This window comes from Lampetra fluviatilis, chromosome 20, assembly GCF_964198595.1.
Source record: "Lampetra fluviatilis chromosome 20, kcLamFluv1.1, whole genome shotgun sequence".
Lineage (NCBI taxonomy): Eukaryota > Metazoa > Chordata > Hyperoartia > Petromyzontiformes > Petromyzontidae > Lampetra > Lampetra fluviatilis.
In genome coordinates, this window is record NC_136294.1 from 6,305,886 (window position 1) to 6,333,032 (window position 27,147).

The 27,147-nt window shown below is 43.2% G+C and overlaps 2 protein-coding genes across 5 annotated transcripts in view; one reads left to right on the forward strand and one right to left on the reverse strand.

The window, feature by feature from the left end:
* Positions 1-26,791, forward strand: LOC144937904 (angiopoietin-related protein 2-like). The gene is made up of 5 exons (XM_078865495.1): positions 1-474; positions 8,699-9,688; positions 18,443-18,636; positions 23,042-23,312; positions 24,451-26,791. The coding sequence occupies exons 2-5, from the start codon at positions 8,791-8,793 to the stop codon at positions 24,636-24,638; spliced, it is 1,551 nt and encodes a 516-aa protein (XP_078721621.1). The 5' UTR covers positions 1-474; positions 8,699-8,790; the 3' UTR covers positions 24,639-26,791.
* LOC144937905 (ras-specific guanine nucleotide-releasing factor RalGPS2-like) overlaps positions 1-27,147 on the reverse strand; it is a 193,056-nt gene that overhangs the window by 57,691 nt on the left and 108,218 nt on the right. The window lies entirely within an intron of this gene.

A 27,147-nucleotide genomic window follows, 5' to 3' on the forward strand; every position in this document is an offset into this window, starting at 1 on the left:
CCCGGCGTTTTGGTTGGAGGGGCGCCGCGGTGGGGAGGAGGTGGTGGTGGGGGGTGCTGAGTTGGGGGGTTGGGGAGTGAGAATCGTGTGCCGGCCGAGAAAACAACATTACAGAGCAGGAGCTGCTTGGGCTCCCAAAGAGAGACGGCCAGTACTGCTGCCAGTGTCGCTCTGGGCTGACCACCCCCCCATCCCCAGCAACATGCGGCAGAGGCTCAGTCAATGACTGCGTTCACATAATGCTCCCCGCTAGGCTGGTGGGACCGGTGGCACCGCAATATTTGTCAGAACGCGACTTGTGACAGGAGGGGTGGGATTTACGTTTCGATCCGCCGCTGTCCCACAGAAACGATTTGCTCACGCGGAAGAAACTTTGTGCGCTAATCTGGAGCGGCTATGCTGTGGCCGGCGATGCATTCCTAACGTAGAGGATGCATAAACCAGCACGAAGAAGGAAAACAAGAGGATGACAAGGTACCGAGAGCAGGTTTTTGATTTTTTTTTGCACTCAATTAAGTGATGTTAATTTTAAAAAAATAAACGGCAATGATTTAACTATGCTCGATGGCTGCATTGCACTTTTTCAGTATGAACATCGTCCAGTGTCGTGAAATAAATGTTCGTATTGTATTGCATCAATCATCCTTAAAGAATTATGGTTTGGCAAAAAGATAGGTTTTATATAATACGTTGAAAAGCCAAGATTGTCTTCTGAGTGATGATAACCGAATTTGCTCTTTGGCTAAATAGGTATGTGAAAATGTTGTGATGTGACCATCGATGCATTAAAATATCCCATCGCAACGATCGTCAACTGTGCTGCAAACCAACGCAAGTTGGTGACACTAAAAAGGAAAACGAATTGTTGAGTATTTGACGCCACAAGATGTGATCAATATAACGCCAGATATCATCACAGTCACGTACCATCTGCACGCGTTAAGATTGTGTGCGTGTAAATGTACAGTGTGCTGAAAATAATTTAATGCAAAATAAACGCGAAAAAGTTATTGTCACGGGCAAACGTGGTTCAATCGTGAAGGCGGCCCCCAAACTAAAGTTATCTCGAGGCGCGGTAATAGGCGAGAAGGCAGAAATGAGAAAGAAACCTTAGGACAAGGAATGCGGTGTGTTACAATGCATATTTTTCCAAGGAAGGTGTTTTTGTAAGGCTATGACCAAAGTTAGGGTTCGCATTGAAATGTCAACATTCTGGGGTGAAGGGATGAAGGAAACAGCCCTAATGAGTACAGTCACAGTGTGAGATAAGGCTCTCGGCGAGTGTTACGTGATCTGGTGGTGAATGTAGGACTCTGTAATGTAAAGCACCAGCAGACGTTTACAATTCATTTGCCGTCGTAGACTGAAACAATTTGCATACCTTGTATTAAAATACATTAAAGTGATAAGGAATACGTTTCCTTAATAAATCTGTCTCTCCACAAAACAAAAAAACATTCCACAACCCTTCTGAGAGGGCAAACATTCATCAGTGTTGGTTCAGTACAAGAATATTCTGCGGCTGGTTTCAACCAAAGTGTCTCATCAGCAGTCAGGCTTGCTTAAATCAATGCTGGTCAATTCACATGTTCCCCGTATGCTTACCTTTAATATTCGGTAAAACATTTATTTCTATCACAGTGTTGGATTTTAGTGGGTAACCAGCCTTCGTAGTTTGATCCAAATAATCATAAGCGTTGTTGTGTTATGCTTTACATGATTGTGCGTCAAAGTATGGGACCCATTACTTATAAAAAGGGTCCCCCCTTGCCTATAACACCTGGCAATTTTAATAATTAGGTCTTATTTTCACACCTGTTTTGGAAACGTCACAATTATGTGGTAGGGGACAAAACATGTTTTAAAGGTAACAATAAGTAATAAAACATAAAAAGTCCCCAATTTTTTTGTATGCGTGCAATGATACCGGACATCAGTATCCTTAACGAGAAGCATTAGCCAGTCATAACCAAATACACTGCTGCATGAAAGCCCTTCCTAGCCTGAATAAACTATGGGGGTTGTTTGACCATACTTCACCATGCTGGTTAGTGTGGGTTGGTTAGTGAAGGGGGCAGGGATACCAAGAACTGACTTGGATATCATTCCACACTTACGGTCACCATGACCATGAATCTCTAACTCAGGGTCACCAGATTCACAGTGTAGTGCGCTAAACCGCGCTCACTCACCCCCCACCCCCAACTGACTATTGACCGCCTTAAAAGGTGAATCACCCAGTCGACTCAAAAACCCATCAGGAATAAAGTGTACACAACAAGGAGTACCCCTCCCCCATAGAGCCCTCTTTACACGCAAGCACTTCACTGCACCCACGGCCACACACACACAAAGACAAAGATCTCCCCATATAGCCTTTAACAGACGGTTGCGGCAATTGCTGATAGCAAGCACCTATGAAGGCTGGGTCGGTACACGTGGGGGGGAGGGTGGCCAACACCACGCTGGGTTGCCTTTGTCTGCTCAGGGCTGATGTATGCAATGCCACACCAGGTACTGATTTAAGGCTGAGTCAACCTAGGGAGAGGTCCAGGACAGGTTCAAATATTCACCAGTATTATTGGTCATGAGCAGGAATCAAACTCAGGTCGTCCGATTTGTAACACAGTGCGCTAATCACTGCAAAGACAAAGATCCACCGTATGAGCCTCAACAAGCTGTAGAGGCAAGTGCTGTTAGCGAGCACCTTTAACGGCCAGCACAGCACACGAGGGGATGGGTGGCCAGCACCACGTCCGACCGCTTTTGTTTCCCCGAGTGTCGATGTATACACACAGCACCAGGTACTCGTTTGAGGCCGAGTCGACCTAGGGGATGTTCAGGACCGGTTCAGATAATCATCACTGGTGTTGGCCAGTGATCATTGGTGAGTGAGCCTTGAACTCGGGTCGCCGGGTTCGTAGTTCGGCCCGCGAACCGCAACACTACCACGCCCACACACACGCGGCAGTATGTGGGCGTGAGTCTGTCGAATGGATACCGGGAGTCAAGATGTTGCCGTATATCAAATTAGAGCATTGATACGTACCATTCAAAAATAAACACACAATGCCATTTAAGATACCCATAATAACACGATAACAACAGAGCGATAACATGAATGAAAAACACATTGAACAAATTTTACATATTTATTATGGAAGCCAGCATGGGTTTGTTTTTTAAAATGTTTATCCATGTTTGTTCAGCTCGGATTTTATTTTCCGAAATACTAAAGTACACATTTTATCTGATATGCTGATATTAAAGCCCCACAGAAAAGTCTGTTACAATAGTATACTTGAGAATTCTAACATACCACTGCCTGCATACTGTGAGCATAATCTGGCTTATATTTACAAATGCCCAGATTCATGTGGTTTGAGTTGTTTCGTTTATTTTCTATTTTCCTTTTTAAAGTTTTGGCATCGATGAGAAAAAATAGGATGACATTTCATAAAACCGTTGTTGTTTGCGAGCCAGAATGTGTAAGATTTAATACGTTGCCCTTTAACCCCTCAAAAACAATAACTTGCCTTCAAATTAACATTTAAAACGAGGGGGCAAAATAATAACATACAAAATATGAAATGTAGATAAATCTGATGCATATCTACAGTTCCTATGATTAGGGAGATATACGTGTGAGATAGGGGAAGATGCGATTGATGAATTGCCTCTATTCATGTCTTGTGACCAAATCTCTTTAATGGGGGCATCTACTCTTTCTTGGATGAAAGCATGGATTAAAATTACTTTTTAGACAGAAAACTGTTGGGTAGACTCCACATTTCTCAGAAATACACGCACGCTATATAGCTCCTTGCAACACAGGCTCAAATGAGCACGTGTGTTTATATCCCGAGGTATACCCACTCACGTACAAACATGTATAAAGTGTATCAAGACACGAACACATCTTTACAGTTTATGTGCAGCTCTGTCATGTTTTAGATATGTTTGAGTACTTATTGTGTGTATGTGTTGTGTTAAGTAGTTTAACTTGTTTAAACACAAAACAAAATCGAGGCTATTTCCCAAGGGACATATTTATAGTTGTACTTATGTGAGCTACAGAATGTATTTTTTCCACGTGTGAATTTAGTAACTAGTATAAGGGGCACAGTTAATGGAGCCCAGTGGGATTTTTTTCCCCCCTTGGGGTAACCATTTACATGAGGACTCCAAATTAACACGTGTTTGCTCAATCAAGTTTTCAGACATCAATGCTTTCAACATAGTGGGCATTCATGTGGTGATCCATGCAGTGACATTCATAGGTGGACATGCACGATTTCACACGCAAGCACACGCATTGATAAAGTGCTGCGGGGAACAGGGAGGTAAAAATAAAGCAAATTAAAAGTTTCTATCTTTAACGCATGGCCTTCCCAACGTGCCCAAGAGATCTATAATTAGAGTTAAAGCCAAAAATCTCCCGGAAGCATTTCTGCATTCAACAGCCGACCGTGGACTGATTGGATATGCACTCTAAGCCAGGACTCATTAATTACTTACATCAATGAAGAAAATGGGTGGCTTAAGTCATTCCCAAAGATTTTAATAGGATTTGCAGAAAATTAACTAAAATTTAAGTTATATGTACGCACAATCGTTATGAATGTATTTGAGTGCTCATTTCTGTGTATGTTTAAAAAAAAAGGGAATTTCAATTAATGGGAATTTATATATAAATTTTTTCAAGAATGATATTCATAATAACAATATTAATTAATTATGATTTACAGCCCTTTTTACAATCCACTACTGGATGAAGACATTCACATGATGTGCCAGTTATTGGGGTTGTTTGACCATACTTCACCATGCTTGGCAGTGCGGGTTGGCGAATGGGGGTGGTAGGATGGGTTCCGATAATGTTTGCCATGGCCAGGAATCAAACTTAACATTCACTCTATTATTTTACAAGTAACTGCCCAATGTAAGTTGGGCTGATTTAGAAGGACGAACTTTAACATTTCTTTCAAGCCACCCAATATGTTCAATGCATATTCGCATGCAGAAAAGTTAAAACACAAGAAATGTTTTCGAGATATATGTGTGCACTGCCAACGCGTAAAAATGATGTCATTCATCCTGGACAGCCTCACCAAATCTGAAGATTTTTTCAGGAGTGTCAAACATTGGGGTGTGTGGCCAATTCTGTTCATGAGTACTTGGCATTGTTTTTTGTTTTTAAGATGCCACGGTATGTGGAGAAATCTCGTGCATCAAAGGGGATATGGCCATTCAGGATCCACAAATATAGATTTGTTTTAACCCGTAAGCTTTCACGATCAATAGATCGCGTAAATATAAATGTGTCGTTAAACCCGCCACCACCCGACACAGCCAATTAGTAAGGTTTGACACGTAAACAAAACATCCCAATTCATTACTCGTTCAGCACCCCAGTGTGTTGGAAAGTAAACCTCTCCACCACAATACCAGGTGGCCATGACTTTAACTAATTGACAACACAATGGGGTGCTGAACTAGTAACAAATTGGCATGTTTTGTCTACGTGGCAAACCTTACTAATTGGCTGTGTCGGGTGGTGGTGGGTTTAATGACAAATTTATATGTGTGCGATCTAACCCAAAAGAAATAACCTCAATTAAAATATAGATTCAATGATTGCTGTTCTGCCATATCCTCCTGGCCACCTTGTAGCCCCGTGGTAATCTGTGGGTCTGAGTTTTTGCTGTCTAAGAAAAAAAGGGGCAAGGGGCATGAGTTGTGCATATCTGGACATTCCAGGTGGCATTGCATGGATATATGAACCTTGGTAAAAAAAATTATAAATAAACCTGGACGTGTTACACATTTCGTTGCAACAAAACGGGTCAGGAAATTGCAGTGAGATAGTCTACAGTTGTGTGCAACTGCTTGCAGATGTTACATAATAACGAATTGCGGGCAATATTTAATACAAAAACACCATAGGTAAAATGCCACATTGTTAATTTAAAGTGAAAGTAAACATGAAGGCGGCAATTAAACGTGTACATGCGTGCAACTACCGTGCAGGCAAACGATGGGGTTTTACGCAAATTACATGACATCATCAAAATATGTAGGGGCTTTGTGAACATGAGCCAACATATTGCACATGCTATGGATTTAAGACCACATTTGTTTTTTCAGCCCATAGCATTTATAAGTCTTGCTGAGCAGCCCATACTTGCAGATGTCACACAATTGTAAGGCCACAGTGAAATCACATGAAGGTTTTTTCGAAGCTCAAATCACAGTTGACACCTTATGGCAACAAGCAAGTATGCACAACATAAGACGGTTATGATTGATTTAACTAAGTGAACACTCTCTAATTAATGTCTGCAGAGGCATAAGAATATTGAAGTTGAATTTTGTTGAGAAAATAAAGTTGTGCCCTTTCTTTTTACAAAAGAAACCTCTGGGCATAAAAAAACCCCTCAAAGACGATTTACACTAATCATATTTAATTAATTATATATCTTTTGCACTTGTAGTTTCTTATGAAAACAATATTTCCTAAAAGGTTCAAGAAACACTTGCGGTATGCATTAAGTCTTGCTGTGCAGCATTGATTTTTGTATCATTGTTATTTTACACTGTTCGTGACATGCGTGTAATTATACATCATTATTTCTATAAAATGTGTGAACACAAACCGTGCAGCCACTTAGAGGTGCTACATTCCACCACAATGACAAAAGCATGGGTGGTGAGAATAGAATCGTGACAGTTCATCTCACCACAAGAGATCGGTGGAGAAGCAAGCTGGTGCCTAAACGGCATACATGTCCCGATCACAACTCTTAACTTTCAAGATAAAAATCATTACATGGGAGTATACTAGATTTGTGTTTCGATTTCATTTATACCTGATGATGATTGCTTTGTGTTGCAATCGAAACGTCGTATGCTAGTATTTAATTTATTATTTTATCTTTATACGTGACTTTACCGAAAGAACCAAAGAGTAATTCCTGCAGTCACGAAAGCTCCAAATTAAGTTTTATTACATGGGAGGTTGAATTTTTTTTATTTTTCATTTGTATAAATGAATCTTGTTTTGCATGGCCCGGTGACATCCAACTGTGCCCAGCTGATTGTAAACGTTTTGAAAGCCCCGACTCAGATTCAGCGGTTCCTTTCTCATGGAGAAAAGGGCAAAGGACACGAGCCGGGGAATGCCGGCCACCTTCCAAGCAGCCCGGCGCGCGCCGTCTGTGCCCAATGTGCCGGCATGCTGCGCCAAACAGGCTTTGACAATGAGCCGTTTTTAATTTAAAGGGCGCCTGACCGCGATTCGTTCTCACTCGCAAAACTCCCAGAGAAACACGTGGCGGCGGACCCCCCGACGAAATGCCATCGACGCACATCGCTGGCAAGGGCGCTGCGTTCGCACACACGTTGCCCTCGTACATCATCGCAAGCTGTTCATAGGCGCCGGACTGAGCTCAGGACGGAGAAGCAGTTGCGTTCACTCAGCTGCTGCTGGCACCTTCGCCAAGTGCTTCAAGAATGATGAAGGAACAGCTGGATCAAAGCTCTGTGCCACGGCGCTGCACTGCGAAGCACACACCTGATGTGGATGTGGACTGTCAGCTCAGATAGGATGTGGGCGTAACCCTTGCTCCTTCTTGAGCCACTTCTCAAAATAATGGCCTCTTGTGAAGTTAAACAATGTAAAATTCAACTTAACCTTCCACCTGCAATTCCCTGAATGGAACGAGTCAGACGTAATTTTGACAAAGTACAATTCTCTCCTGCCCTCAAAGCAGATATCTGGCATGTGGAATTTCAACGCAGGGTTTCAATTTACAGCATGTGATTTAAATAACTGGTACCATATCAAAACTTGGTTTAAAGCGTCCCACAGAGTTACACACAAGTTCAGTGCACGTTAATAAAAGCACAAAATAAAGTTACAAGTCAAAATTCTCGGGAAGGAATGTTTACAGTTCCATACGCCTTCCTGTTTAATTAAATCTGCAATATGATATACCTCGTCTGGTTCACATGGGCTCACTTGCACAGCTTAACAAAGGAGAGAAAAAAATTGAAAACATATATAAATCACAAACATATTCATTGTGCCTAAATGAAGCAGAGTTCCCTCGGTAAAAACGAATGCTGTTTCTATTAAGTCTGACAGGCAAAAAAAACCTGTTATGAAGTTGAGCTCAAAAGCAAGTGACACCAATACAAAACAACTAGTCGGTCTGTTTGGCGCCCCGTTTGTTTGGGTGTCTTGGTCCTGCGCATTTGCTGCCGAACCCCACACAGCTCTTGGTCAGTTCCACGTCACAGGAAGAGACACGCTATTAGCTCATTAAGGCTCACAAGCCATTTCCTATGCTTCACAGAGGTAGGTTGTTCGGAATAATTATAGGCATTCAATCACACGCTGTCTTTATTTACAAACGCCGACTTCGCTTTAACCTAATTGTCCAGTACAATTGGAGGCCGTTCTATTGAATATTGGAGAGTAAAAGCAATTGTAACCCAAATGGGAAATGAGTTGCAATTTTAAGTGGTTTGTGGTCAGATGTCGTGTTGGTCTCCCACGCTCCTTATTTACCAAAAACAAATTCAGTTGTGTTTTGAAGAACGCAGCCTCAGCGAGTTTGTCATCTGTACAACATTACACGAGAATCCTTTCGTATGCCAATCTACGCTTTGACTGTCAATCTTTATTTCCTCGCAGGAACACATCATCATCATCAGCTCGAACGGAGCGTGCCTTCGTCGTAAAACGTTACGCTGAATATTTAGCGCCTTTTGCACAGTAGACAAACGATGGATACCACGAACTTTCGCAAAGCACTTTTTCAAACGAGAGACACCATGGGGCTCTGCCTGCTGCTCCTGCTGCTTGCCGCGGCAACGACGGGAGCGCAGCGCAAGGAGGCGGAGATGTTCCTGGGCAGCGAGGACGACATGGAGTTCATCCACGTGCCGCGATACACCCGCTCGACTGACACGCAGGGCAAGTGCTCGTACACGTTCATCGTGCCCCAGCAGAAGGTCACGGGGCCCATCTGCCTCAACTCGCAGGGCGCGGCCAAGGAGGAGGTCGCAGGCAGCGGCGTCACCAAGCGGGACGTGGAGGAGATCAGGGACGATCTGCTCAAGCACAAGCGGCAGATCGAGGGGCTGCAGCACATGGTGGAGGTGGACGGCGGGATCGTCAACGAGGTGAAGCTCCTACGCAAGGAGAGCCGCAACATGAACTCGCGCGTGACGCAGCTTTACCTGCAGCTGCTGCACGAGATCATTCGCAAGAGGGACAATTCGCTGGAGATCTCCCAGCTGGAGAACAAGATCCTCAACCAAACGGCCGACATGCTCAAGCTCGCCAGCAAGTACAAGGAGCTTGAGCAGAAGTACCACACTCTCAAGGCCGCCGTCAACAACCAGTCGACGATCATCGCGTGGCTGGAGGAGCAATGTCGGAAGACATACAACCCTCAGCCGCCGCGGTTACACGACCGAAACACGCTCAACATCCCTCCGCAGCAGGCCCCGAACAGTCATCGCTACTCGCTGAATCAGCTGTTCATCAACGAGATCCAAAGGGACCAGACTCTGCTGCAGACAGTGGCCAGCACCACCACCACAGCCAGCACCACCACAACCACCACCGTGCCAACGACGCTGCCAACCACGACTCCGCCCGCTCCCACCAAGGCTGCAGGTGCGTGAAACTAAAACTAAACTATTTTCTATTTTACCAGGTGAGGCCCACTGAGCTATGAAGCTCTTTTTTCAGAAGCGATGTGGCCACAAATGATATAGCTCAACCAAGTGGCTTATCACGTGGAAGTGTATAGCAGCCAAACACTCAAAATGCATATTTTCCAATTGCGGAAGGAAAAACCGGAGGACCCAGAGCAAAATCCACGCAACCACGGAGAGGACACGCAAACTCTAAATATACAGCAGCAGGCGTCAGGGTCGGGTCGAACCCACGACCTCCTGTATACCAGGCGAGGTAGTTAACATCTCGCCACCGTGGTGCCCCATCCTTCCCAGAGAGGCACGAGCCAAGCCAGAATCTCCCAGTGGCAGATGGTAATCGCCGGCATACTGACCCGACGGTTTCCCATGGTGGTTTGAGATAATTCAAATGCATGACCTGTTCACGCGAACCAAAAGTTTATGTTGCAGGCACTATTACCGAGAGATAAAGTATCAAAAATGTAATTAAGTTACGGTTAAAAACATATATAAAGTGCGATGAATGATGGATAATGTCCATGTGGCCAACGGCAACAACCAGGCAAATGTGTGTGTGGGGGGGGGGGTGGTAATATCAGTATTAACATGAATACATGCGATAATCATCCACATTACTCTGGGATTAAGTAAGTCAGTTCATATGTCCCGGATTCAGGTATTGAGAGTCTAGAATAGATACCAAAGAAATCTGTAAGCAACTAAGGTCTCGTGCAAGATAGATAGCCCATGTTGGAAACTCATTGTTGTAAAGTATATGTGTAATTGTCCCCAAATGTGTACTTTGACTCTGGTCCAAGAAATTTTTTCTATTGTTTTTTCCCCTCCTTTAAATTACCTTGGTGATACAGCTGTCATGGAAAAAAACACACAGAACTGGAGAAAGAGTTAATATTGTGATGACATAAACAACGCCTCATAACAATAAACACATACAGCAAAGAAAGCTAATAAAAAAAATGCAGACTGAAGCTGCATATCCAAGGCAACGCTAACACTCCGGGTCTAAAACCTTAAAGTCAAAAAGTCAAATTGGTGATTTTTTTCTCTCTCTGAAACTGAGCATTACATTAAAGCGGTGCTCATCTCTGGTTTACCCCTTTGATCCAGTGGTCGATGTTCATAATTACTATGTCAGGGGCGAGGTTATCGATAGGACAACCACTGTTGACCAGAACAGAAGACTTCACTAAATACAACAAGGCACACGAAGAAGACATCAAAGTGATAACACTCCGCTGCTCCTGACGCAGTTATCTGGCTTTTGACCACTTGAATGTGAACTTGTAGTCGTTGCTCCACATCTACATCAGCCACATGAAAGAAGAAGACTTCCCCACAAAGCGGTACCAATTTATCGACCATGGTAAAAATGATTGGCTGACTCAACCCCCCTCCCCCCCCCCCAAATCAGGATTGCATTCGCAACCTGCCGGGCCACCTGGCCGGATGTCATCAGGTGCCAAACCGCAAACGGTCGCGATGTTTTGACACCTCGAGACGCCGCTTCTCTCTGCAATTGCAGCCACCGCTTGGCGCAGGCGCGCGTGTTGTTGCTGTGCTACGTCAGACCCACGTGCGCGCACACACACACAGGTCTCATCAATCCATCGCGGTCGTGATTGCGCGCATCAATCATTTCGAATAGCGAACCGTGCCCACAATCAGCGTTGCTGAACACGCCTTAACGTCCAAACGAGCAAAACGCACCCGACTCCCGCAATCGGCGAACACTGCTGTGCACGTTTCGGCAATTACCTCGCATTAACGAGACAAATTACCGCGGGTTTGTAACCAATTAGGCAAATCTGAGGCAATCAAATAATTACATAATCGATCATCTAGGGCTCGTCCACTTGGCATATGTGGGCTGTGATCATTGCCCTTGGTTACATTTGTTTCATCCTATAGCAACAAGAGCGGAACACCTGAAGTACATTCATGGCCCCATGTGCGCATGCGTTCCCTACGATAACTCGTATACCCCCCCCCCCCCCCATAGATTCAGCCACCACTGTGCATGTGTTTTTACTGGAATCTAAAACTCTAAACTAAAAAAATAATTTTTTTTTGTTTTACCAGGTAAAGCCCCACTAAGCTATATAGCCCTTTTTCCTAAGTGACCTGGCCACAAATGATAGCTTTACCAAGTGGCTTATCGCGTGGAAATTTATATCAGCCAAATACTCTAAACGCGTGTTTCAAAATGTGGAGGGGAAAAAAACGGAGGACCCGGAGCAAAATCCACGCGACGACGGGGAGAACACACAAACTCCGAAAATACAGCAGGCGTCAGGGTCGGGATCGGGATCGAACCCACGACCACCTGTATACCAGGCGACGTAGTTAACATCTCACCACCCCCTGCGTGGTGGGTTATGAATGGCCAGTTTAAATGATTTAATCCCTGGGAAATATATATTTTGTTGCAGCAATAAAAAGTGTTTTCCAAAAAAAAATGCCTTTCATTAGATGTATGCATTCTGTATATATGCCTGGTTTAAATAAATAAAAGCTGCACACAAACACAGTTCAATTCCTGTGTAGTTATCATCATGGATAATTATAATCATAATAGTTAACCAATTACATAATCTCAACATTTAACTGTTGTATATACAGGCATTTTTAAATACACTGTTAATATTAATAATAAACATAATTTGTATTTTCTTTTTTTTTAACATTGCCATATATATAGAGTAAATGCCCCTAACTTCACACTGACCGTGGGTCAACAACCCAATTACATTCGAGTTAAACAAGCAGGGCTGAGGCATTGCAGTGCGAATTCTTTATCGTTGGACCCCAAAGCAATTAGCTCTGTTTATATCATTCACGGTGGTTTAATTTAATCTGCTCACGATAAGGAGCCAAGGGGAGGAGGGGAGGAGGCTGGCGGGTGGGGATGGGAGGTGGACTAAAACTTTGATCACGAAAACCAATTGAGCTCGGAAAATGGAATCGGCCCTTGAGGTGCGCCCCATTCGTCCTGTTTTCATGTTTCCATCCATCTGTTAATTGCATTCGTGGGGGCCGAGGGCGAGAGCTTGCGCTCTTGTCTTGCACCATTACCACACACATCAAGGCAGGAATGCGGGAAGTCTCCACGGGGGCAAGGCCATCTGTATCAGATGCAGGAACTTGCACAGCAACGAGGGCGCCTCCCACAGATCAACAGCGACCGACCCCGGCCACGACGCGAACAAAAGCCCCGTGGTTTTGCTCGTCGTCAGAATTTCGCCCGCGTTATTTATTTCCATGATTGCGATGTATATACCGCGGGAAAGCGGTGACACATTGGTTAATGCATAGCGCTACGGGCTCGGGGTAGCCGAGTTGGCAACGGCGAAACGGTGGCTGCGAGCGATATCATCTGAACCGATCTTTGGCGGTCTCCTTTGCCAAACTACACTGGCCAGTGTGGCGAAGTGTGGTGAAACAACCCTCAAAGTTCGATACGGTGCAGGAAGACCTTCATGCAGAAGTAGTTTGACAAATGACTGAAAGTTATACATTGTATTATAGTGATATGCTGCACTTGTGTAATTACAATTTAGGTTTAGACAAATTCTCGAATTACGCCACTATATTCCTTTCTTCCTTCATGGTGCCAAAACGAATGTGCTTATATTGACATTGTGTAAAGAGAATACTTGACATTGTCTCAAGAGTTTAAGTGTTGTGATTGGCTACAACCCACTCTTGATGAGAGAACTCACAAGTTAACTTGTGCGATCGCTGATTTATGCAAGCGCACATATTGCATGGCAGTGGCTATAAGGTTCCAGCAGATGTCAGTGCAGCAATGGCAGCGGTCCAGAGACGTATTTGGTCCACTCGTTGGATTGAGTCCACGGATTGAACCTATCGGTGCAGAGCTTCCGAGTGTTATCTCCTCATATGCGTGGGTTTTCTACGGGACCTCCACTTCCTTTCTACATGCCGCCCAAGGCACTCATTAAAAAATTGGCCAAACGCCGTGATACAAATGAGCACTAAATAATCATTGAGGCTTCCCTTGTCAAATATCTGGGATTGGAATTATAACAATTGGCATATACGTACACACAGTAGTGGGTTTTTTTCTCAACACATTCCAGAAGGCCCAGTTACAGTACGAGTTACAAATGTAACATTGTACGTTTTTATTTTGACACCATACCATAAATATTAGGACTGTCACAAGATAGCCTGTAATTAAAGATAAACCCAAAACAGTAATTTAACTGCCAGAGTTCCATTTACATTCCTTTTTAGTGCAGATGAAAGCTTCCCATCTTTCCATTCCAGATGTTGTTTGAAAATCGACTGCATGTAATTTCCCTACAGTTCCAAAATATTTTCGCAAACATGTTTCTCTGAAGGAGACACCAGCCATGTGTGCAAAGTCAGAGGCACGGATGACCTCAATATCCACATTTTCCATAAACAGTCCTTTTTAGGATAAAATCAATACATTCTGCTGATGACAATGTCATTGTTCTTCTTGGTGTAGGTTCACAGTCGTGCTATACAATCTCTCCGCTGTAACTTCTGGTTGAACCGCGTGTTGAATTTCGATTTAAAGCTTTCGTGACTGCAGGGATTCATCTTCTTGGTTCTTTCGGTAAAGTCACGTAGAATGGAAATAATAAAATAATAAAAATAAAACATAATAAAATAATTCTCACTAGAGAAATAAACATAATACAATAATTATCACTAGAGAATTATTTTATTATGTTTTATTTTTATTATTTTATTATTTCCCTTCTACGTGACTTTACTGAAAGAACCAAGAAGATGAACCGCGTGTTGTTCATCACGACGTTCCCGACGATTTTGCACCACATGCCGGGGGGAGCCTCTTCAGAAATCGAGGAACGTTGACGGCACTTTCAAGGCACGTGGAGCGAAACGTCGGGACACCATGCCGACCAACGCTCGGTCCAACCCCGACGAAAAAAAACACGTAGCAGAGCCGCGCAGCACAACGGCGGCGCAAGCCTACGCTGCAGCATTGTCATCGCTACACGACCACAAACAAACAAAAACGGTCTCCCCTACAGCTGCCCTCTGGTTTGGTGCTGGGTCACCTCTTGTGTGAAACATGAGTGTCGCGTAGGAGGAGGTGATGTCATTTTTTCCCTCCGCACCCCCCCCACCGGCCCTCATTTGGGAAGGGTTTTCCAGACCGCATTCGCCCAGTGTTTTGCTGTGTTTGCAGCCAGACGTATCGGATGACAGTCCGACTCCCATGAGGTTGTGCGTGCATGTGGCGGCACAGCGGCGTTCGTACGTTGGGTGGGAAACCGCGAGTGTGTGTTTTGCTGGAAGCGCCTCCGCTTTATTCAAACAAGAAAAAAAAAACTTCTCCAAAAAAACTGCATCGCTTGCGAATTCAGTCGTCTCAATCATTCTGTAAAGTTACAGTTTTGGAATATTAGTCATTCGCAACAAAAAAACACAAGCAAAAATATTTACTCAAAGCCCCATGCTAATTAGTTTAGTGACCCCATTTTAATTACACCAAGCTGTCCTGGATATGAACGTGTTCTAAAATAGAATTTAGGACTATAAATGTTATCAAGGAGGGAACATGCAAATGCACGAACGCAAGCATATTTGAGGCTTGAATACATCACATCACTTACACAGTTCTACGATGCGTCTTTGTATAAAAGCTACACTACAAATTCAAGCCCCACTTGATAATGTAAAAATACCCAAGCGGTATTAACACTGCACCCCCGATAAGCACGGCTGGCTACGTAGGGTGCGAAAGAAGTTCAACATACATGCTTAACACCATATGAATAGTCCACCATGAAGAAAAACAATCATCACTTTCACAGTGCAGACAAACTAGACTGCCAGTACATTTTCAGAATGTCAAATTTGACTTTCCCCAGCACGTTCAATATTGAACAACAAGCACAGCCTGTTGCATCTGAACTTCTGACAGGTTCACTGACATTTTTCCAAATTTCCTCCGGCTTTCCCATGAGATTAGCTTGGGATCTTTTTTCAATGAACACATGACCAAGGCATTATCAGTAATCATGTAATGAGGTCTACAGACAGGGCATACGGAGAACATAATCACATGTTTGTAGTGGTCAATCCCAGCCCACAAGTGATGCCCTGTCACAGGCCAAGAGGGATATTGCATCTCCAGTTACTTTTTAAAGGTTAAAGGCTAACAAAAACGCCTCTTCACGTGACAACTTCTCCAAACAGCCAAAACATCAACACCCCCATGCCGTGCTGATGACACTAATCTTTTCAATCTAGTCAGGAATTGCTTTTAATAGAAATATAATTATTTAGGATAGCTCTAAGCGTAAAAAACACGCATTCACTATCAAATTACCGAATTATTTCATACCATTTTTTTTAAATATTTCGTGCCGAAATCACTCGGTTGTGTATATGTTGTCAAAACATTATTAACATCTTACGTTTGGCCTGTTCAAAACGAATACAAGTTCTTGCACATTTTTACAGCTTGAGGTATGGTGCCAATTCATACGCTTATAATGGGGCTACCTATTCCTGTACAGGCACCAATACCAGAATTTACCGTTCTGGGAAGGTAGGCAGGCATGCTGAAGCCTATCTGAATGAATTAACATAAACCGTTTGTAAAAGCCAAACATCTGTATTAATGCTAAAAACTAAAAGTTTGGTATATTGCTGAATAATATTCACAAAAGGAAAATTCATTCCTACAGTGTCCTGGTCACATTGCCTTCAAAATATTACTGAATTAAACATTCTCCAATGATTACTTACGACACTGGTTCTGGCCAACATAGGAATTAACTCTGTAAATTAAGTTAATTGCCCATGCATATTGTTTGTGGACCAAACACTTAAGTTGACAAGACTGTACCAACTACACACTGGGAGGCATTGTACTCTTAATATGCTTGTGTATGCCAAAACTTTTAAAATTAAATGTAAAAATGTTTTACTCATAACGTTTGGCTCCCTGTAAAGCTGAAACATTCTGTACTGATCATATATTGCAGGAAAATACAATATATTATTAATTTTATGACCAAACGTGACTTGAATGGATCCAATTTCAATACATGTCAGAAGCTAAAAAGGATTTACCCCGGTTGAGTACCTGAATGGGAAACTGCCTGGGATTTCCAGGTATCAAAGGCTACAGCAATGGGTTCTTGAATCGATCTGTACAGAGCTTTGAGTGTCACCATCTTATACGCTGCATGCCAAACACTCGTTAATATCGAACTGGCCAAACACCCTAAGGTAGTAGGACCTTCCTAAAAAAGTATTGATACTCAGCAAGGCCATCATGGGTAATTAAATTAGATTATTAATGATAATACAAATGCAAAGGAATTAATTCAATGTGAACCTACGAGCATTTTTTTTTTACAATCTAGCGCTAAAGATTTTCCTCATAAAATATGCAAAGGAAAACTTTGCTCAAGTTGATCGCAAGTTAGTCTCAATAAACGCTTAACGTGGAGATGACACGTCCATAACCGACAAACAAAGCGCAGCGCTCGTCGCAACTCGATCTGTATTCCGCCGGCTGATTTACGCGCTGGTGAATCAGAGGTCGCAAACGGGTTTTGATTCCTTACCCGTACCCGGCCACACCAGGGTCGCAAACGGGTACCCGTACCCGTACCCGGCTGTACCCGCACCCTACCCGTACCCGGCCGGGTACGGGTAGGGTGCGGGTATTGGGTACCTGATTGCGACCTCTGGGATGACGCCATATTGCAGGCGCGGGTGGGTTGTTTCTAGGAACTTGAATTGTGAGAAGAGACAAGACGTTGGAAAATGAGTGACAAACAGTTACTCACCAGTGACTCACGGTCTACCTGTACCCGTACCCGGCCGCACCAGGGTCGCAAACGGGTACCCGTACCCGGCCGGGTACGGGTAGCCGGGTATCGGATAGGGAACGGGTATTGGGTACGCGGTTGCAACCTCTGTGGTGAATGTGACGCACCGCAGTGACTTGGGCCACACACCACAGAATATTTTGCCACGTTGCTTCACAACCAACGTAAAATTACCTGCGAGCGGTTTAAGACTTTCAGGGCATCATCTGACGCAGAGCAGACTAACTCGGGGAGAATAATGCAGGTCCTCAACAGTAATTCGGGAGAGACACTGAAAAGAATGTCCTCCCAAATTTCCAGAGTGGACAAATGAGTATATTTTCTGAATATATGATTTAAATGCCACTTTGTAATGTCATATTTGTGAATAAGACTATGTGCATGTAAGTACAAAATCACTATACATACAATTTCTAATGATTCACCCACGAACCCCCATATAATCAAATAACATCCATATCACGCACGGCATGGGAAGGCCCGGATCCAGCAGTGGATAATAAAAACGGCTGTTCGTGTATATTAAAGTCTTTATACAGCCCTCTGTAATTATAGACACTAAATAACTAGTCCAGATTAACAAGACAAATTATTTAACTTTAATGTCCCTACATTTACATCCTGCCATTCATGTACAAAGAGGCTATAGCTATGTGCAATTGTGCAGACGTACACATGCATGCATGCATGTTAAACTTCTTTCGCATCGTACGTAGCTAACCGTGCTAATCGGAGGTGCCAAAATGGGAGCCACGTGATATTCTCAGCCATATTTCTGTCTCTTAAAAAAGTTATTTTGGATTGTTTTTAGTTGTTTTTTCTTTCCCCCCCTACAAAAACAGGGCCTTGGCGGGACTGCCAACATGCATGGGACGAGGGCCACCAGACCAGCGGCATCTACCTCATCCGGCCCGAGGGAACCAGTCGCCTCATGCAGGCGTGGTGCGAACAGTTCCATGACCCGGGCGGCTGGCTCATCGTCCAGAGGCGCAAGGACGGCTCGGTTAACTTCTTCCGCAACTGGGAAAACTACAAGGTTGGTGTGCGTGGTTTAGAGCTGGCTGGCGGAGGACCTTGCCTGCTCCCCACACCCCCCAATAGCGTTACCCGACGGTTCGACGTGCAGTCGTACAAAGCGCAAATTTGGCTAAAGTTGGAATTTTATATTAAACTATTTTTTATTTTATGCGGTAAGGCACAATGAGCTTGATAGTTATTTGTCAGAAGCCACCTGGCCACAAATGATAGCTTAACGAAGTGGCTTATCACGTGGAAATGTATATCAGCCAATATCTATAAACGCGTGTTTATAAAATGTGGAGGGAAAAACTGGAGGACCCGGAGAAAAATCCACTTGATCTCTGGGAGAGGGAATGCAAACTCCAAACATATATATAGCAGGCGTGCCAGGGTCATAATCGAACCAGGTGAGGTAGTTAACATATCACCACCATGGCGTCCAATTACAGTTGGCATATCAACCTGATGTGATGTGGATCAGGCTATTTTGGTTCAGAAACTCGCCGATTTATTCTAGTCACTCAAGCAACTGGCGGCCTCCTTATAACTCTGCTACCACTACTGCGGTACGATGGTACCATCCCCCATCATTCTCATCAACTCATCTCATCTCATCACACTGTATTGCTTTATCATTGCTAAATCTCTGTTCAGCACCTTGGTTAAGCGCTATATGAAGTAAATTAAGATAAGAAGATGACATGGTTACTGTTCCAATGAACTTCACTCATTGACTCCTGCACCAATGTTGAAGACTGACAGTTAAAATTAGACACAAATGATAGGTTCTTGAAACAAATCGCAATCTCAAATTGTGAATCATTACATGCCCCGACTTGGTAACTTTTTAAAATGTAATTACACTCACATGCTTAAAATATATAAAGCATGCTGAAAGTACGATGTCACATCGTGACTAAATTGACATCCTAGATTTGAAGCTTTCGTGACTGCAAGGATTCATATTCTTAGGTTTTTTCGGTAAAGTAACGTAGGTAAAAAATTAAAATTAAAATTAATAAAAGTAAAATAAAAATAAAATAAAAATCACGACGTTTCGGAGGCAACACAAGCTTCCGTCTTCAGGTGGAACCGTCACAGCACGCTTGCTGTATCCATTTACTTGATACAGCAAGCGTGCTGTGACGGTTCCACCTGAAGACGGAAGCTTGTGTTGCCTCCGAAACGTCGTGATAAGTACTTGATACAGCAAGCGTGCTGTGACGGTTCCACCTGAAGACGGAAGCTTGTGTTGCCTCCGAAACGTCGTGATTTTTATTTTATTTTTATTTTACTTTTATTCATTTTAATTTTTTACCTACGTGACTTTACCGAAAAAACCTAAGAATATAAATTGACATCAGTAACCATTCTCTGCCCACTGCAGTATGGGTCTAGTCCCATGTTGCTGAGATCAACTTTCACTTTCTCTGATCTTATTGGTGCTGTCTCCACTTGTGTCTCCTCCTCGAGCATCTTCCCTCCCTTGGCTTCCATTCTGTCACTCATTATTGTAACAAAAATAATGATCATTAACAGCCCTCTCTGCCAATGCACTGAACGATGCCATGTCAGTCGTGAGGTTTGCTTGACCATATTTAAACCACACTGGACTGTCCGGATTGGTGAAGCGGGACCTGAGGACTGCTGCAGATGTCAATCGCCACTTATGGCAGCCGTGACCAGGAATCAAACTCAGGTTGCCGGATTTGTAGCAAAGTGCGCTAACCGCTGCACGATGACTCCCCACCAAACTCACCCGCCCCCCCTGCTCCTTAGAGTACAGAAAAAAAAACTGTATTTATCTTTAACACGTAGCAGGCTTTCGCGACCAATATTATTCATAATCAACGTTTTTGGGTTTAGATCGCGTTCTTTATAACGGCAAATTGCCCGATGATGCTGGATGCAATTACCAGCGAAACGTCGTACTACTCACATTGTAAATGTTGTGGTTTCGCGCTTCAACACACCGGTGGGCTAAAGCAGTGAAATAATTTGTCTTTTGTCAACGTGACACTTTTTTACTGATTGGCCGTGTCGGGCGGGTGGTGGAGGGTTACGACACATTTATAAATAACGCGATCTAAACCCAAAAACGTTGATTATGTATTTATCTTTAATTATTCTTCATTTATAGCAAATATAAAAATGCTCAAGCTGCAATACTGAGCTCCAAATTTCGATTATTCCTCCTAAAGGGGCAAGTCAGACTTAGTGTGGAGTATTAAGTAATTTTCACCAACGTGGGATGTCTGCGTAGCATATGTTAAACACGGTGTATTTACCAGACAGCACACCTGAGGCAACAGTACATACTCTGTCAGACTTTGGCAAGAACTGTACGATTTAAATGGCTTCATAAATTTCAAGGTTCACAAAACCCAGCTGCATTTCGATTTTGTGTGTTTTCTTCCTTCCATTAAATATCACAATCCCGTGGCTTATGACATCATGCATGACACGTAATAATTAAATTAAAGTATAAGAACCTCAACATACGTCCATAAGTATACGTACTGCACCTTATATTACAGCTGGTAGATTTAGAAATGCACAGGTCTTACTTTTCCTTAAGTACGTGTTATTTGGCAAAACAAATGTTAACGACTGCCAACGGCTTTTCAGTCTACTGAAGCTTTGCAGAAATAGGAACCCTTTTTCATTTCCCACCGACACAATGTGTGAGCGCACACACTTAACGTATGCTGGTGATGACTGTGTACGCACGTGACAGATTGATTTTCCCTGGCCACACTTCAATATTCACAGTATTCCTCATATTTACGAATATATTTAGCACACTGGGCAAACGAAACGTATGCCTGCGGTGAACGTTGCTTTCCAAACCATCTGCGAATAATTCACTCTCACATTTGCTGCAATAGAGGTACCATTGTTTCAAAAGATTAAATCAACGTGCAAGGCAAACTTGAGACAAGGCTGCACAATCCATTAGAAATGCTAATTTGCCGATATCTTCCGTTGCAATCCATATCCAGATCGCGCTCGTATATGTGATCACTTGGCACCCGTGAATTGTACAAAAATGACACGACATTTAACGCACCAAGCCTTTAGCAATGGAAATGACTGGCTGCTGCTTATTTAGAAAACAAAAAATCTTACACATCACAATGTTGAGCCAGACATCTGCCAGATCACAATTTTGAGTTAGTGTCCCTCAAGGATTCAACATAATCGCTTTTCAGTGTTGATCTATACACAGCAAACAGCACTATTCCAGACGGTTTACCAATTTATACCATTCAAGAAGAAGGTCTTACAGTGCAAGTCAAATTAACGTGCATTCATCCGGCAGCACACATAAGCAAATGCTGTGACGGATTAAACAAAATTGAGACAGATAGCGAAAGAGCATTAACTAATACTAAAGGGATGTACAAACCCCACAGTATTATACAAAAATGCTTTGGTGTTGAAGATTTATAATGTTAAGAATAAATTAATCACCGTGAGGCTATGTATGGTCTTTGATGACCAGACTGAACATTTTCGCATGCTACAATGGTGCAACTTAAAGAGAGCGTGTTGTCCATAAGGATTGATGTTGAGCCCCGTACCGAATGAACACGAGGCAGGTGTTGGAGGTTTACATTTCACCAGCTGGCAGACGCTTTGCCCTTTGCTTTTAAGTAAAAATATAACGTGTCATTTTGCAGTGAGAAAATATCCTTCTTTAACCCATTCTGAGTCAATGCATGGATATCACTTTTCGTGCAAGAATATGACCGACTCCATGATCACGCTCGACCAATAATATAACTGCTCTGACACAATACGCTCACACACAATTGTCGTAAATGCCTCCAGATAAAGTTAACTCCGTGTACATTTACAACCCTTTTGTCAACGCACTTTCTGGATGAGGGCCTCCCCAATTACGCGCGGGTTTGGTGAATGCAGGCGGTATAGATGCTGAGAATAGTACAGTACAACAAATGGATAGTGCTACACCGCCCTGTGCTGAACAACTCTCTCAACAACAGTCCAGAGCAACTGTTTTGCACTTGGTGGCCGCCCATCCATACACTCGCCAAGGCTCAAACTCGCTCAGCTGCTAAGATCTGACAAGATCAGGTGCATTATGGTTATTTTGGTAACGGGTCTGCGTTGATTCCATTGTGATGAGGCGCAATGAATGGCACAAAGATGAACGGTTGGTTGGACGCAATAACATAACATCTTGACATGTGCAAAAAAGAGCTTCATAAACTCATCGGATTCCTCTAGTGTAAATAAATATTCTGATCCTGAACATGCCGACACGCGTGTATGCATGTGCACATACACAACAGCACAACAGTCAAACAGTGAAATGGGTAAATGATAAAGGAAGATGACGACAATCGTTCCGCTCGTACATCCCTTTTCCCTTCCCCTTCTTGACACCTACGCAGCTTGGCTTCGGCAACATCGACAGCGAGTACTGGCTGGGCCTGGAGAACCTCTACTGGCTGACAAACCAGACCAACTACAAGCTGCTTGTGCTCATGGAGGACTGGCAGGGCCGCAAGGTGTTTGCGGAGTACGCCAGCTTCCGTGTGGAAAACGAGAATGACCATTACCGCCTGCGGCTGGGCCGCTTCAACGGGAACGCCGGCGACTCGCTCATCTGGCACAACAACCGGCAGTTCACCACGCTGGACCGCGACCGCGACTCTTACTCAGGTATCACCCCCCACAATGCAACGGGGCCGCGTGGGCAAGAAGCGTGCCGACGTGGGTGCAGGTTAAGGGCACCGCCACACCACCTCTGATGACGCAAGAGGAGAGAACTACGCATAAAAGGCATCGTCATCTTGAGTTGGTGTATTATTATTATTGATATTCTGCAACTGAATAATAAAAGATCAGGCTCTTAATGTCCCAGGAAAGCAGCTACCTCGAATAGAGGACGATTCTGGTTAAGCCAGGGACAGGTTGCAACCCTCGTGTGTCCGTAATACGATGCACCTGTAGCAAATGTCCGCCATTCAAATGCCACCAGCACAGGCAAGGGCTTTCTGAACCTGCCCATGACCCTGCCCTTGGTTCGTTTAATGTGTGAACATCGGTGATTGAGAGTCAAAAGCAGGTCGCCAAAGTGCTGGCCTAATCACCTACAATAGTAATTGCTTTGGCATCTCTTTAAATGACGAAATGTAGGTTTTGTTGCATTTTATGCATGCTCGATGACATATTTTTTAGCAAATCTTCACTCTGTTCACCATTAACCTGCAGCATTTTTTTCTTCACAAAATCGACATATAGAGTGCCGCATGTTTGATCTTTAAGTATTTTGAAATAACCAAAGTGATTAGGTTGCTCATACATCAGAGTACCGAACTGACACCGCTGCCATCCTGGGTATAAATCTGGGTTTCAGCCACCCGTAATTCAACTGGGTTCTTAAGTTTACCAAGATGATGGTCACAATTTCACGCAAAAAAATACATGACATAAAATTCGGATTCTCGCTAAATTTGGCTACATTTTGTGGAGATTGCTGCTCATTTGACTCCACTGAAGACAAACAATCTCACATCAGGAGATGTGGGAAAGTGCAGCCCTACTGTGTAAAAGGCTAAAAGGACCTGATTGAAGTGTTTTTTAAAAGTCCTGGGAAAATGTTTAATTCCGCAGCCATTCTCTGACACACAGGGGGAAGTGTCACTCGATGAACTTTCCAAACAGATTTTTCCGCCTTCTCACACGATGCAAAGAGCACAGCCGGAATAAAGTGGGCGGTGAAAAGAGACCGAACTAAATAAAGCACAAGAGGGCCGCTAGAAGTAACGTCACGCTGACCGTTCTCCCTCCCTGGCAGGCAACTGCGCTCACTTCCAGAAGGGCGGCTGGTGGTACAACGCCTGCGCGCACTCCAACCTCAACGGCGTGTGGTACCGCGGGGGCCACTACCGCAGCAAGTACCAGGACGGCGTCTACTGGGCCGAGTTCCGGGGAGGCTCGTACTCCCTCAAGAAGGTCCTCATGATGATCAGGCCCAACCCTTAGGGGGTGCGGCCCCTCGCACGCAAGGCCGGACCGGATGGGCCCGCCCCCGCCTCCTCACCTCAGCATCGTTCAGATCCGAGGCCGGACGCGTAACTAACTGTGTGCGCGTCGCCGCGTCAAAACTGCACGTGCGCAGCGCGAGCGCACTTCTTTTCATTTGCTCTCTCCACCACCTCGCAAAATTCTCAGATGTAAAATGCAACGAGTTGGATGTCTGTTCTTCTCTCCCCCTCTCCCGGCCCCCCCCCCCCCCGCACGTTCGATGAGCACGGTTGGCTCCGTTCGGTGCGAAAGAAGTTCAACACACATACGTACATACAGTCACAACAAAATATTGGTCAAAGGTGCGCTCATTCCTTGCTGCGCACACGTGCACAAGTACGCACACGAGAGGTAAATAATCAGTAAAAATCACAATCGAATTACATTTTTTATCTGCGAGGGCATTTTTCAATATTTGTAAATGCAGCGGAGTGGTGATGAAATACAAATAGACGCACATGCCATATCAATGACAAAGATAAGATTTATGAGTTACAGAATGGGAACTAATAAAGAAATGGAATACATGCCCGCGTTTACAATGAGCAAATATCATTATTTCATGTCTTCCCATGAGTAGCTATATATTTTATAGGACTAATATGTAAATGTAAAGGGAGGAATGAGCAGACACTAAAAAAAACCTAACAAATTCAATTCACTTCAACTCCTGGAAAATTAAATGGCAATCAGATACTAGGAGGAATGGTTCTTTAATTGAACCCCGGAATGTCTTGTAAGTGATACAGGGTACAAACCAAACCAGTATTTTGAGTGGGGAATACAGGACCCTAAGACATGGAGATATTTGAATCACAAAGGACAGGCCACAATCAGAATATTACAGATGTGTAGAGGACGAAGGCAAAGGTTAGGAATGTGTGTGGGTGTGAGAGACTGTGCGCACAATGGTTGATTATGTTGATTAATTGAATTTAAAACAAGCAAACAACAACATTACTTTTCCTATTGTGCCTTGAAGACAAAAAAAGGGCTGAAATGCTAAGGATCTCAATTGTAAACATTACAGAGCTTGCCGCTACGACATAGAGGAATGTGTAAACATGTGATTCCGCCATGCAATAAATAATCTTTAACTTTAAAAAAAAAGATAGTAACCGAACTTTGTTTTGTTAATTGCAGGCAATTGTTTATAATAAAAAATATATATTATTGGTTGTATTGAGTATTGGTTGTACAGCCCAGTGGAGTACTATGCTTTGAATATAACTTAACATTTCTTTATTGTTATGATTAATCTTTTGCTCTAACAAATTTAGATTTCAATATCAATAACCATTACGATATTTTATTTATCAGCATATCAACTGCCTTGCTTTTGTTCGCAAAGATACTATTGTAATGATGAGTGTATATTGATAACACTGGTCAACACACTTTTTCTGGCATAAGGTATTCCAACGGGTTTAAGGTAATTTTGGGGTGCCGATTCTAAATCTGGCATCAGTTTTTGTCTATCACATCAGGTTTTTGAGATAGCAAATATTGCATTTTCAATAAAAACTGCAGAAGAAAAATATTAAATAAATGTGGATATCTACATAAAATGATATTATAAACACACTATCCTAAAAATACAGCACCATATTTTAACACTAAAGCAGTCACTGACTCGCAACAACTTGCAATCATAAGTGACGGAGTTAATTTTGGGTAAAATCAATGAAAATGGGGTATGCCGATAGCATAAAATGAGATGTTATAGAGCAAATCTGAGATCAGATTTGGAATCAGCACCCTGAAATTAGTCTAAAACAGCTGCAAAAGTCCAGGCCAGAAAAAAATGTTTTTTTTTTTGACCAGTGTAATTCACGTAAAATTTCCAAATGAAGCAATATCCTGAAACGTCAACTCGAGGATTGCAGACTATGGCTATGATTTTAAATTGAAACGTTCCGACTCACTTACGTTGCTATAAATATGACGAATGAAATTGTAGGTGAGCTGGTATTACTTTCAATGTGTCAGATGGATGTAAACATTTAAATACTATGGGTTGCTATGGCACTGAATGTAGTAGGAGTGTAAAATTACATCTTAAGCCATCATTGCCATTGTACTGTATCATACAGAATTTATTTCAATAAACAATTTCCAATGCCTTCGACAATGTCATTTTGCAAGCCACATGCTGCCTTTACAGGAGAACGCATCTCATTATTAAACACATTGCTTGGTTATGCTGCTGTTGCATTGAGTGGTGCAAACGCACAATTGATAATCATTTTAAAAACTCAACACATTTGTCAATAAACACTGCAAACAAAATATACAATAGACAACAATTTGGTGGTGATATTGGTGACCGTGTTGAGTTTTTTTGTCGTCGATTAATATCGTTGCTTAAGCCTCGCGACAAACTCATCGAATCGCACGTCTAAGAAACTACATCGTTAAATACGGGAAAATGGTTTGCTAATTATATGGCCTTGTTATAGTTAGGCCA